This window comes from Poecilia reticulata, chromosome 4 (assembly GCF_904066995.2).
Source record: "Poecilia reticulata chromosome 4, P_reticulata-male-v2, whole genome shotgun sequence".
Lineage (NCBI taxonomy): Eukaryota > Metazoa > Chordata > Actinopteri > Cyprinodontiformes > Poeciliidae > Poecilia > Poecilia reticulata.
Window position 1 is genome coordinate 18,540,332 of NC_088833.1, and position 12,938 is coordinate 18,553,269.

Genomic DNA, 12,938 nt, shown 5'->3' on the forward strand with positions numbered 1-12,938 from the left:
GGTCCAGTGTTCCACGACCAGGACGAAAACCACACTGCTCTTCCTGAATCCGAGGTTCGACTATCCGACGGACCCTCCTCTCCAGGACCCCTGAATAGACCTTACCAGGGAGGCTTAAGAGTGTGATCCCCCTGTAATTGGAGCACACCCTCCGGTCCCCCTTTTTAAACAGGGGGACCACCACCCCAGTCTGCCAGTCCAGGGGAACTGCCCCCGATGTCCATGCGATATTGCAGAGTCGCGTTAGCCAACACAACCCCGCAACATCCAGAGCCTTAAGGAACTCCGGGCGGATCTCATCCACCCCCGGGGCCCTGCCACCGAGGAGCTTTTTGACCACCTCGGTGACCTCGTCCCCAGAGATTGGAGAGCCCAGCCCAGAGTCCCCATGCTCAGCTTCCTCAACAGAAGGCATGTTGGTGGGATTGAGGAGGTCTTCGAAGTATTCCGCCCACCGGCCCACAACGTCCCGAGTTGAGGTCAGCAGCGCACCATCCCCACTATAAACAGCGTTGGTGCTGCACTGCTTCCCCCTCCTGAGACGCCGGATGGTGGACCAGAATCGCCTCGAAGCCGTACGGAATTACATTTATTTAATTATAAATTACATTTATAATTACACTTTATACAGATTTATCAAAACATCCTCACTTCAAGACCGGTGAGTCAAAAAACACACTTTCATCACTTTAATAAAGCCAATTCATAATATACAGATAAAACATTTTAAATATGTTGATAAAACCGAATTTACAGTCATGAACCTCGTCTAAGAACAGTTGTATTTAATAAAATAAAAACAGATTGTCCACATCTTCTGTGTGTGGAGTCTCCAGTGCTGTAATCACAACATGTAAAGGACACAAGCCTGCTAGTTAATCTCATATTGCTTCACTTTGCCTCGGATTAGTTTTCTGTGTACGAGCTGATTGAACATATTATAGCTACAAAAAGCATGATAAATTATACATTTCTACATACATAGCTGCATATTTACCCAAAAATCCAACCATAAAATAAACTCAACCACCGCATTTGGGTTTTCAATCTGTGCACCGTTTCCAAAATAATGGAATGATAATTGTCTAATCAAAAAAAATATATATATAATCGTTTTCCAAACCTGCTAAACTGAATTAGATGCGTTCAAAACTAGAGAATAAATTTTATTTTATTTTTTTACAGTTCCAATAACATTTTTACTCCCCAATATTCAAAGCTGCATTCCTACAGAATAAGTGGAAAGCAGGTAAGTCTGAGAACAGAAGGGGGCAGTAGAGAGGCACTTTACATCAAGACACAATTAAACAACCTCCATGTTCAACCAAGGTTTAGCCACCAACAGTTTCCATTAATAAAACATCATTTACTGTGTTTCTGAGCGGCTGTTAGTGCAATGCTGCTGCTGGTGGTGACGATTAAAGACATTTTGCTTTAACACTCGGTGACCGAGTGTTTTGTGATACTGGTAACCACCAAGTGCTTCTGTTTAAGTTGGAAACGAGGAAGATGCGACTTTATCAGGGAGATAAATTACTTTAATTACTTCATGACTAGCAGCGTCCATTAATCGGAGCTGGAACTTTCTGTGTGAGAATGACAGCTGAGGAAAATGGCTTCATCCGTGCGTTTTCCTTCCCCTCTCTCTCTCCCCGTTTGAGTGCTAGGGGCTCGCCCTCCTCGCGCTGACCAGGTAACCCTTGGATTTGATGATGCCGCGGCTCTTGACAATGACGGAGTAGCGGAGGACCCACTCCAGCCTCCAGTCGGTGGCGCTCAGGCCCGGCGCTCCTTCCTGCATCGCCTCCTGGAATGTGGCTGTTGACATCAGTTCTACGAGAAAAACGACATATTAGGCTGCCTGCAAATCACAAAGATGAAAGAAAACACTACTTGCTTCTAGGGAAGCTTGTTTTATGGATGTCAACTTAAAACTGTTTTTCAGTTCTGGTGAGAAGAGAGCATCGACACATACATGCACTTTCAGAACTGTTGGGTTTTAACCAACTATTGACATCGGTTTTCAAGCAAAATGTCTTTAAATATTCACTTTCCCATGACCAAAAGAACAATAAAGGAAATTTATTAAATTGCCTAAAGTACAATATTAAGACAACATGGCTTCTGGGGACAGATTCCTTTTAAACATGCCTGTTGCCTTCTGGCATCAGGTGATTTAGAGTTTTATAACAATGTAATAACAGTCAGTTATGCACCACTGAAAAACAATGCCTCCAGTTAGTTATTCAAGAAATTTTTTTTTGACAAATCGTTTAAATAAAACAAGAATGAGTGTACAGATTTAAACACAGCTAAATATAATTTCAGCTGTAGTAGGGGAAAATTGGTTTATGCCAAAAGACACGAGTCCTAAAATTAAAAGAAATTTTAAGATCTTGCAGAAATTGTGTTTTACACAAGAAGTTAAATGATGCATTCTGAAAGCTTCAATATGATTGGTCAGGATAGAAAAGACGCAATTAGTCATCTAAGGGATGTTTATCACACATGAAAGTGAAAATGACTGAATGTTTGCAACAGATTGTTTCAAAGGGTTTGAATGGGTGTCAATGAAAGTATAAAGTGAATAAAAATGTAGTTTGTGAATTTCAGGTGCTCAGATATTGGTGCGTAACACTGGACTCTGTTCTCTAATTGGCAAAGTTATATAGAAAGAAGGTTAAAATTGGAATGCATGTTTCATTATTATTAGAAACATGCATTTATTTATCTATTCGAGATGGTTACATTTATGCGTTTGCTCTACTACATAGTGAAGGTTAACTAGTGTAGCTCGTTTTTCCCCAACCTGTCCTGCATTTTTGGAATAGTTTGTTGTAATTTATGATCTACCTCATTATTTTATGTTCCTTGTGTGACTGAACTTCTGTTGTGAGTTCAGTGCCCGACTGAAGGGGAAAAAAACAAAACCAGGTTTCACCTTTGGGGTCGTTGTGTGTGAGCAGCTGGATGTCAAACTCTTTGGCGAAGGCGGTCAGATCAGGCGGCATCACGCAGCAGGAGGCCAGGTTCACCTGATTACTGCTGGGCTTCACCTGGTTCAGGACAGGAAATAAAAAGATGGGGTTGCAACATGTTTAGTTTCAGAAACCAATTTATTTTCAAGACTCAAATTGCTAAGAAATTTCACAATTTTATTTTTAAATCTGAAATTTGACTAGCAGGAGCTTCCAACATAGTCAAGGTTGAAATATGCAAGCCACAAACATCGATAAACTACAGACTATAAAACAGAATTAAATAAGATCAAACACTTCCAAAAGGGAAGAAAAAAAAAAGTTTGCACTTTAAACATGATTTACTTTCGTCATTACTTGTTCAATCATTTGAATAATCTCTCTAAACAGTAAAAGTTTAATGATCATAGCTTAGAGTCTTTAACTCCAAACATAAAAGATTTATGAAATTAATCTTTTATGTACAAACAGTGTGTGCTCGTAAAATTTATTGTTACGTCTCTTTCCAGATGAAAAGTTCAGATGAATCTGACTGGAAATATTCACTGCCTCACAGAAACATGTCTACACTTATTGGACCTGGCGTCCATGTTGGGAAACTGTCAGCAATGTGAAAATTATTGCTGGCCAGATCCGGTTCACCTGTAATTGGAGGTCTGAGCTGCTCACATATCGCTAAAGGCTTCATCAAGGGATGTTCATGCTAATCGGAGGCTTTTCTGTTCCATCCAGGTACCATAAATGTTTGCTATGTGCAAAGGCTTTTATCCAACACTGTGGTGATGTAGCCTGGCAAGATTTAGTCAAACATTGTGGTTGGCAGCAGAACTAAAAGCTGACTCAATGTACATGAATCATAACATTGATGATTTTCCACATAAAGTCTAAACAGTTGCAGAGTCTGTGGTTTCACATGCCTCATTTAAAAGCATCCTCCACTCAAGTTCCTCTTCTTTCCTCGAGAATACATCACATTTGACCGTGTAGCCTGAAGAATCGCACATGCTGAAGTGGTTTATATGTATTTGCTTATGTAAAAAGTGTTTGTGCGCCTGGCAGTTTATTCCGGATGCCTCAGAGTTGCCCTGTGGTGGACTGGTGAGCTGGAGATTGCGTTAAAGAAAACAACTCCTGCAGAATTAAGTGGATGTAGATGTTGAACATGCATTTTTCAGCTCCACATTGATTGGGGAGTAATGTGCTTGGATCTATGCATGCTTAAAGTTTCCCAGTGGTTTTCTTTTGTGCATGCAGTTTTCTTTTTTGGCTCAGCAGTTAAAAGTCTGGAAATACAAATGTTTCCCATTTTTTCAGGCAAGTGACGGGGAAATACTTCAATAAAATGGTAAACTTTTCTAGATTAAACAAACACTTATCAAAGTCCAACTATTTCCATTCGAGTTGCTTAGATTTGGTATTTTAAATTCCTTCTCGTCTCGTCTAAATGATCCAACATTTGTTCTCAAACCAAGAGATAATTCTGCCTGTTGGGCGTTTTTGGGACAGGATCAAGAGAAGGAAAATTAACAGCAAGGTGTGAACGCTTTCAGGGTTTCCTTTGTGGATTTAGGTGGAGTGTCTCTGTCCTTCTTTCAGTTTTTACCATTTCTTTCAATCTCTAACCATCATGCACTTCCACACCAAGTTCAGACTTGTCTAATCAGGGGGAGTAATTCTCCTCAAACAGCCCAACCAGGACAAAACCATTTATTTGGTGATGACTGAATTGTTGCATTTCAGGTGCAGGACATGAAGCACTTGCCATGATTTACTGGTATTGTTGCAGTAGGAGAGTTACTCCTGCTGCTACAGACATCAAAATTAAATTCTGTGTTTAAAAAAAATGCAGATATCTTAGCCCGAGACATTTTCTGCATCCTTCTGACTTATTACCACTTTCACAGCTCAGAGACAACAGATTCTCAGCTACCTGGGCCCAGTTGTAGAGCTGCTCCAGCAGCTCTTTGTCCAGGTCAGACGTGCCGATGGCGGCGATCTTCTGCTTCCTCACCAGAGACTCTAGCTCCTCCCACGCCGGCTGCAGGTGAGCCAGACTCTGGCCGTCACCCTCCAAAGGCCCAGGGGGCGCTATGATGACAGAGTCGAGCTGGGAAACTGCCAACGTCTGGCAAGCTGAAGGCAAGAAAAAGAAAACATATTTATAAAAAAAAAAAAAAAAGGCTGTGGCATCATTAATCTCTTACTGAAGCGGTACGAAGCTCACCCGTCTCCACGGCATCCCTGATAGCCGTCTGACCCGACTCACAGAGGAAAAGCTTCGCTGCAAAAAAAACAAACATCAATCAGCAGGTCGTCCTCGATCAACTGCAGCCATTTCATCTACGGAGCTCAAATTTGTGCCACAGATATTTTTAAGTTTCATTTACATAACTATGCTTCATGCATGAAATCTTTATGAAATTGACAGCAATGATTCCTGACTGGTGATTTATTAGCATTTGGTAAAAAAAAAAAAAAAAGTGGAAAAATTGACATCTTTAGGGGGGAAAACCCCGAATTTAAATGCTAATCTGAAACAGTCCGATTACTCCAATACTTCTGTTTTGACAGCGGCTGCAAAGCAGCACTGACCTGAAATCTTCACTTCCTCCCTTTCTTCAGGTGTGATGGCATCTGTCGCCTCAGGAATGGAGCAGTCCAGTGTGTCTGGAAAACCCTGTTCAACAGGAAATGTCTTATCAAAAACTCCATGTAAAAATGTTTAAGTTGTTACTCATACAAAGTATTCAAAAGGTTCACAAAAACTCCCTACATGGGGAGTAAAAAATTTATACATACATTTTCTCTTCCTACTAGACTGGAAATCTTATTCTCCAACTAAATTAAAATCTAAAACTTTAATTATATTCACAAACAAAAGCATCTGGCTATAATATTGTTAAAATATTAAGTTAAAAAAACATTGTTTTTTTCTGCACCACAGTGAAGCAAAAAGCTAGAACATCGAATTCAATATTCAGTTATTAAGAAATATTGACATCCGTTTGTGGAATTTTATTCATCTCTGAAAAGATATTTATTTGCGATCAAGTAACAAAGACATTACATGTTTTAAACATCGAAAACAAAGACAAACAAATGTGTTTTAATGTACCTTGTTCCCCAACAGCTAGTTGGCTAAAATAGCCCTAGTGGGACATGACTAACCCTCAGTTGTGCCATTCTCAACATTTCCCTACAGGAAAAGAGTCATGCGAGTTTTCCCAGGGTATAAGACCCCTCACCTCACCGTCCAGACCTCCCCATCTCTGGCAGAGTCTGCTGGGTGAGATGATAAAAGTTGAGATAGATAAGCTGAGATCAGCTAAACAAGCAGAGCAGGAGCAAGTTCAGCAGGGCTCATACTCTGCAGTCAAATGCATCTGGTTTTATTCTTCTCTGAATACATTCGATTAACAGAATCGCTATACAGTAAAAGTAGCACCGTTTGATGAGAGCCTCCAGACCTCCTGTGATAAAAGATTTCCACCCTCGCCTCTTCCCTTCACCCAGCAGACAGATGCCATGTTTGGAAAGGCGCCTTTGGCGGGCAGCGCGGCATGAACATCCACTGTGACAGCTTCTGTTCAGAGAGCCCGCAGGCTTCCTTTGACGGCCATCGCTGCTGTTATTTTACTTTAACAAACACTGCTAGCCAAATAGCCGAGGCAGCACATCGTTCACATGCAGTTCATGTGATCCATAACGCAATCAATGCAAACAGTTATTTCTAAACAAACACACAAAAAGAAAGAAAAAAGCCGCCTACTCACCGTGCTTGTGGGTTTAGCCGTCGACAACCAGTCACTCAGCGTGGCTTGGATGCAGTCTCGAAGCTAAATAAAATTAAACAGAGTTGAAGTTTAAACAGCACTCGGAAAAATATGTGAATCTATTTACAAAGAGAAAACACGTGTAGGATACTCGGACGTCACTGATGTAGTGCAGAAAATGCGTCAGAAAAGTGAAACAACAATGCTCTTAACGATCAAAATATTGACATCAACCTGCTTTAATAGAAATTACAACATAATTATAAAATGGCAAAACAAAACAATTGTTTCTGTTCAATAAATAATTTAGTGTTACTAAATTTGACTTTTTGTGACCATGTATTAAAAAACAAAAAGTGCCATCTTATTATTTTGAGAACCACATTCCAACCTTTGCCCTTGATGGTGGTTATTATAAGCCTGGAGAATAACTTATCCCTAAGGTGCGACGGGGACTGTACCTGCTGTGTCATGCTTTGGGGGATAAACTTCAAACAGTAGGACAATGAAGGGAGCTGGAGAAACTTCAGCCAAGCCCTCTTTGTAAACAGCCATTACATAAAACCTCAAACCCGTCAGGAATGGCTTTACCCGATTAATATAAGGCAATGATGACATCATAAATGGATCGCTTGCAAAAGGTTAAACATGTAGCTACTAGTCTCAGCTCATCTTATCATACAATGTAAAATTAAATGTCAAGAAGCCTTTATGAAAAAAATAAAACAAAAGAGTAGCATCAAAAAAAGTGTATTTCTTATACTGATGCTCATGAGAAATAAGCATCTGTATGCTTATTTCTGGAGGAAGAGTGTACAGGCACAGAATCCTGTACATTCTACTTGGATTCACAGAATCCAAGTAGTGATGATTTAGCGCATCATTTGATGCATGCGTGTTAAACCAGGGAGAGAACTAAAACATGTCGGCCCTCGAGGACCGACTTTGGGCACATTTAGAATATCACATAAAACCATTAAAAATATGTTTTTAAAACTCAGAAATGTTACATTATGGACAAAAAAAATGAGAATCTCTGCTGACTTGTCAGCTGACCACAGCCTGGTGCATTCAAGAGGTTTGAGAGAAATTCACAGCGAATCCACTATTGCAAGTGGATTTACAGCTTCAAAAGCTGTGTCACACACACGTATCCAGGAAATGGGCTGCCACTGACTGCTGATGCTAAGCTACTCCTGAATGAGAAGATGTGCTACCCACGCTGGCCAGGCGAAGGAGGAAAAAGAACATGGTTTCTCAGGGGTCCAAATTTCTCTCTTCAGAAGAAAGGACATTTTACGTTTCATTTAAAACAGAAGTCAAGGTCTCAGAGTCTGGAGGAAGAGTGTACAGGCACAGAATCCAAGTAGTGATGATTTAGGGAGTTGTGTTCTGTGCAGGTTCTCACACTCAGCAACAGTAAAGCAGCTGAGGTGGCTCTTCACTGTGACCCTATAAAAGTTGACCATCAGTCTGCGTGGGTGCTGTGCCTTCATCAGATTTCTGTAAGATAAAGTTGTTGTTGTTTTTCTGCAAGAAAAATTCTCTCTCAGTCACATGCTCTACTTCGTTTCTGTGGGTTTCCTTGTTGTCACGTGTGATTAGACTTACCACTGATGTGTCAGCAAATTATACAATGAAGTTTAATTATTCTCTGAATAATGCAAAGCTGACAGTGCTCAGCACACAGCCTTGAGGAATTCCTGTATTTCCAATAAGAGTAAAGATGGCTTGCTTGGCACCTGGATAAAATATTTAGAAACTTATTACTTTGCCGTCTTGACAGGATTCTTTCATCATATTGGATGAGTTATTGGATAACAGAAACTCTTGCTCCTAGCTTGTTGGCCTCACTTGTAAAAACATTTGTGCCAGATAACCATTTATTTTCAGGTGAAATAAGTCACCATAAGTCACCTGCTTGGTCTGTGTAGCTCAGGGGAGTCAAACTCCAGTCCTCAAGGGCCGCCGTCCTGCAGTTTTTAGATGTGTCACAGATCCAAAACACCGGGATTAAATGGTTCAATTACCTTCTCATTGTATAGATAAGTTATCCAGAGCCTTGCTAATGACCTAATTATTCTATTCAGGTGTGGTGCAGCTGAGGCGCATCGAAAAGTTACAGGTCAGTAGCCCTCCAGGACTGGAGTTTGACACCTGTGGTGTAGCTCTACAGTCAAAGTGTGCCTGCAACAATCATTGATCAGATGCTGCAGTCTGTAAACTATTCACTTCAACTTGAGCCATAAACATTCTGATAAAATGTTTCATTCACGACCTGAACCTCTAGAGTTGTACTGAAACAGCTACAAATAGTGCCATTGTTTACCTTAAACCGGCTTCATTCAGTCTGAAACAGCAGTTTAAATATTTAGTAGCCTAGCCTAACTTAAGCTAAGCTAACAGGCTAAGTAATGACTTAGCAAGTTTCTCTGCGGTTCTTCCCTTACCTCCTCGCTGGGAGAACCGGGACACTTCTTCTTCAGCCGGCTGCGGTTCACTAAATTCCCTGTGTGGAGTCGGAGGGTCTTGCCGTGGTTCAGCAGCTCCTTCCCCTCATCGTTAGTGTTGGTGTTTTGAAGATCCATGTGGCTTTCGGTTGCTAAGATAATGAGTTGCTAAACAGTGTTTTTGCTGCTTCGAAACGCGACAAAGCGGTTTCACCGAATGACTGACTGCGACTCGGATATAAAGACAAAAGGTCCTCCTGCTGCTGCCAAACTGTTGTGTTCAGGATGACTTGCATTCAGTCAGTCACTCACCTGCTGCTGTAGAGCGACATCAGTGGCTGTTTTAAAGCTTAGCCGGTCGGTCACGCCCACACGGAGGAATCCGTCAAACTCCTCAGACAAGTATTACAAGGACTGCGCTGCGGCTGTTAAACCACTAGATGGGGCTGTTGTGTTTGTATTCACTTGACAACGTCACAGTGTTAATGGAGCTAAGGTGAATGTCTCCTGAATTTGATCGAAACAATTGCATTTTTATGGTTATTAACGTACAGACATTTTTTTTGCTTCTTTTAAAAGAACTGTGTATCGATTAAGTTTTTATGTGCTTAAATGTCTTAAGACAAATGTTGATATTATGCTAATTCCTGCATATTTTCATTATGGTAATATTGATACAAATAAAATACATTTAATTTAATTTAATTTGGTTTGGTTTGATTTGAAGTTGGCACCTCTGCTTGTTACTGGGAGTAGGGTGACTAGATTACTTGCTTTGCAGCTTTTATACTTCTTCAGCATCTCAGATTTTGCCTTTTAATTGGTTGGGGGCAGCATTGGTCTGCAGGATGGTGATTCTCCATCCCAATCACAACTCAGCCTCTAATGAGTTTTAAAAAATATATATTTAGTTAATTTCCTTCTCCAATCGACTCTGACAGTCGACTCTGTTCCTGCTAAGGCAAAGCTTACCCACATGCTGTAGCCACCACAAATAGTTACTTCATGCAAAAAGGTGGCAAAGCAATGCCAAATACGGAAAGACATGCAGAATGAATTTATCTGTGAGTGTAAGTAGCATAATTATTTTCATTTCATTAAACAACAAAACAGCTGTTTTTAAATGTAATTCTTTGAAGTCTCTTAAAATTATTAGTGTCCCTACTACAATGACACTATTGGTAAATGGACATTGAAAATATTCATATTGCAGAGAACAATAATAATATTATCATCATTAACATTGTGGAAAGAAGAATTTAATTTTATGACAAAAGCAGTTTCTGAAAAATGTTATGCAGCCAACCTTTCATAAGAATTCATTTGTTTCAAATAATCTATTTTGAAATAGACATGACATTTATAAAGAAGTGTAACCTTTCAAAAAAAAATTTTGTGGATATTTTCTCTAAGCAATTTTTGTGTTTTTGCCTGCTTTCTTTTGTGTTTTAAGTGTTTAGAATTCAGTTTTTCTTCTCATCCCATATGTTTGTTTTAACATGTTTTAAATACTTCTTAAATTCTTCAGTTGTTTGTTAAAATAATATTGTAAGCCTTGTAATCTGGCCATACATTACCATGAAAGAGGGCAGCTGTGTTGTGCTGCTTGCAGTGAATACTGCTTGGTGCTCCTGAACTATGTAGGTTACTAATGAAGGCAAATGGTTGCACTGAATTTTATTTAAGAGTGGAAGAGTAAAGAGAATTAAGATGCCCGCCATATTCTTCTGATTTTTTAAACATGTTACTTTGGAAAACTTCCTTCTCCTTCTTCAATATCATATGCCACTTTATACTGACCTGTCACATGAAATCCAAACTCAGTGCATTGAACAACTGAAGACCAGTTGTGAAGAATTGGTATTAACAGTGTTGAATCCTTTTCTTCATAACTTCTGCAATTCCCCCTGACTCTGAGTAAATATGAACTTTTGACAAAATCCTGACTGATCTATGTCAGTATTGGGAGTCAGACAGTTTTATTTGCTTCTGTGTTTCTGCTTTTATTTTTATTTTTTTTACTTTTTTTTTAAATGACCCCAAATTTACGAGGATTCCCGGAAATTTCTGGACAGTAGTCAAAAATTCCAGGGCTATGAATTTGAGCTTCTTTATCACTTTCGCCTTGGGATCAGGATGGAAAGGAGGCAGATCGTCTCAACATAAATGTTGAAAGAATTTGCTCTCTGAGGATTTCTGTGTGCACCTCCTAATCCTTGCCATTGTCCTGTGGTAAAGTTGTGAGTAAGTCTGTTCCGATTTATGAGAAACAGCCACACATGGGTTGGATCAAGACGCCTCACTTTTTGGCAGGACACATGAGTCATGATAAAACTTACCTTTTTTGCCAGATAAGTGATTCTCCAGATGTTCTGAACAATTGTTAGGGGGATTCATTCGTTTATCAGGGGAAACAACTCTGGATCAGTTTCTTGTCTTATCCTTCTTCCTGGACAGTCTCTGTCCTTGATGTTTTTGTTGGACAAAAGGGGTTACATTGGTGCCTTCTTTTATCACAAAGCTGTTGCCCAAATGATTTCACTTCTCAGCTCTGCAACGGTGGCGGCACCATTGCAGAGCTTGCTTACTCATTATTTAGCTACAAGTAATGAACTTGTAACTAAGATGATGAAGAAAACCTTTTCCAGGTAATAACAACTCACATCTCTTTAGAGAATATGAAGGGTTTTGAGGGTGAACTGTAATGTGTGTTTTTTTGATCTATGTTTTTTTTTATCAGGTCTTCAATATCTTCAAAAATGTGGTTTTATTAAGTAAACTTTTTGAGCTAATGGACCTCTTTGCAATTATTCTAATACATCAGATCAATCTGTAGGATAAATAAAAAAATGACTTTTACTGTCATCTCAAAAGCTGAAGGTACAATGTTTGCCAAACACAACATTTGTGCCAATGCCAAAACCTTTGGCCATTATTGTACTCTGAACTTCTGGCCCAAGCAGTCAAAACAAACAAAGGCCCAAGAAGCTGAGGTTGAGGAAATCCTTTCCCTAAGCACAAGAAGCCACAGATTTTCCATTGTACTGAAAACATTTAAAAGATGTTAGAAAGTCGGACAGATTCTCAATTCTCAAATTGCTCAAGATATTGCTAAATAGTAAGAGCAGACAATGCAGTATGATCTGGCCCAGTTGTCTTTGCAGAATTATTTTTAATTTAGCTGCAATGGAGGGATGTAAATGAACTGCTCGAGGTCAGTCCACAGCATCTCAAATGTTCAGCAGGATGTGTTTGGCAGCTGTGAGAAAAGTCATTAATCAGCAGGAGGTTTGCATCTTGAAACTCTGAAATGGACGCCATTTTGGAGGCAAATGAGATCTGCAGTGCTGTGGACCTCTGGGTCTGGCCTAAATCTGCTTTTTGAGACTATTGGCATGTTCCCAATAGTTTCCTTCATTTATGGAGCAGAGAAATAAAAGTCTGACACTAATCAAGTCTGAAAGTGGTTTAGTGAAACTGAACCCAAAATTATCCTGGAGTAAATTTATGATTCACAAGTGGACCAATTATATTTTTTAAATAGGACCAAATTGGCTTGAATAGCTTTTTCCTACAATGAATGAATTTGATGATTCACTTTGCATTTGTATGTGTTGTTTGATGATAAAATCAAGAACAGAACAATTCTACACGGGAGTAATATTTTTTTACTGCTCTGTATGTTTCACAAATGTCTGAAATAGGACAACTTGACATGATTTTGGTGACAGTCCAAA

General features: G+C 39.6%; 1 protein-coding gene across 1 annotated transcript; it reads right to left on the reverse strand.

The window, feature by feature from the left end:
• Positions 1–674: 674 nt before the first annotated feature.
• gclm (glutamate-cysteine ligase, modifier subunit) lies at positions 675–9,628 on the reverse strand. The gene is made up of 7 exons (XM_008406901.3): positions 9,202–9,628; positions 6,752–6,814; positions 5,571–5,655; positions 5,203–5,259; positions 4,909–5,111; positions 2,942–3,056; positions 675–1,833 (listed from the first exon to the last, which is right to left on the reverse strand). The coding sequence occupies exons 1-7, from the start codon at positions 9,337–9,339 to the stop codon at positions 1,664–1,666; spliced, it is 831 nt and encodes a 276-aa protein (XP_008405123.1). The 5' UTR covers positions 9,340–9,628; the 3' UTR covers positions 675–1,663.
• Between the last annotated feature and the right edge of the window lie 3,310 nt (positions 9,629–12,938).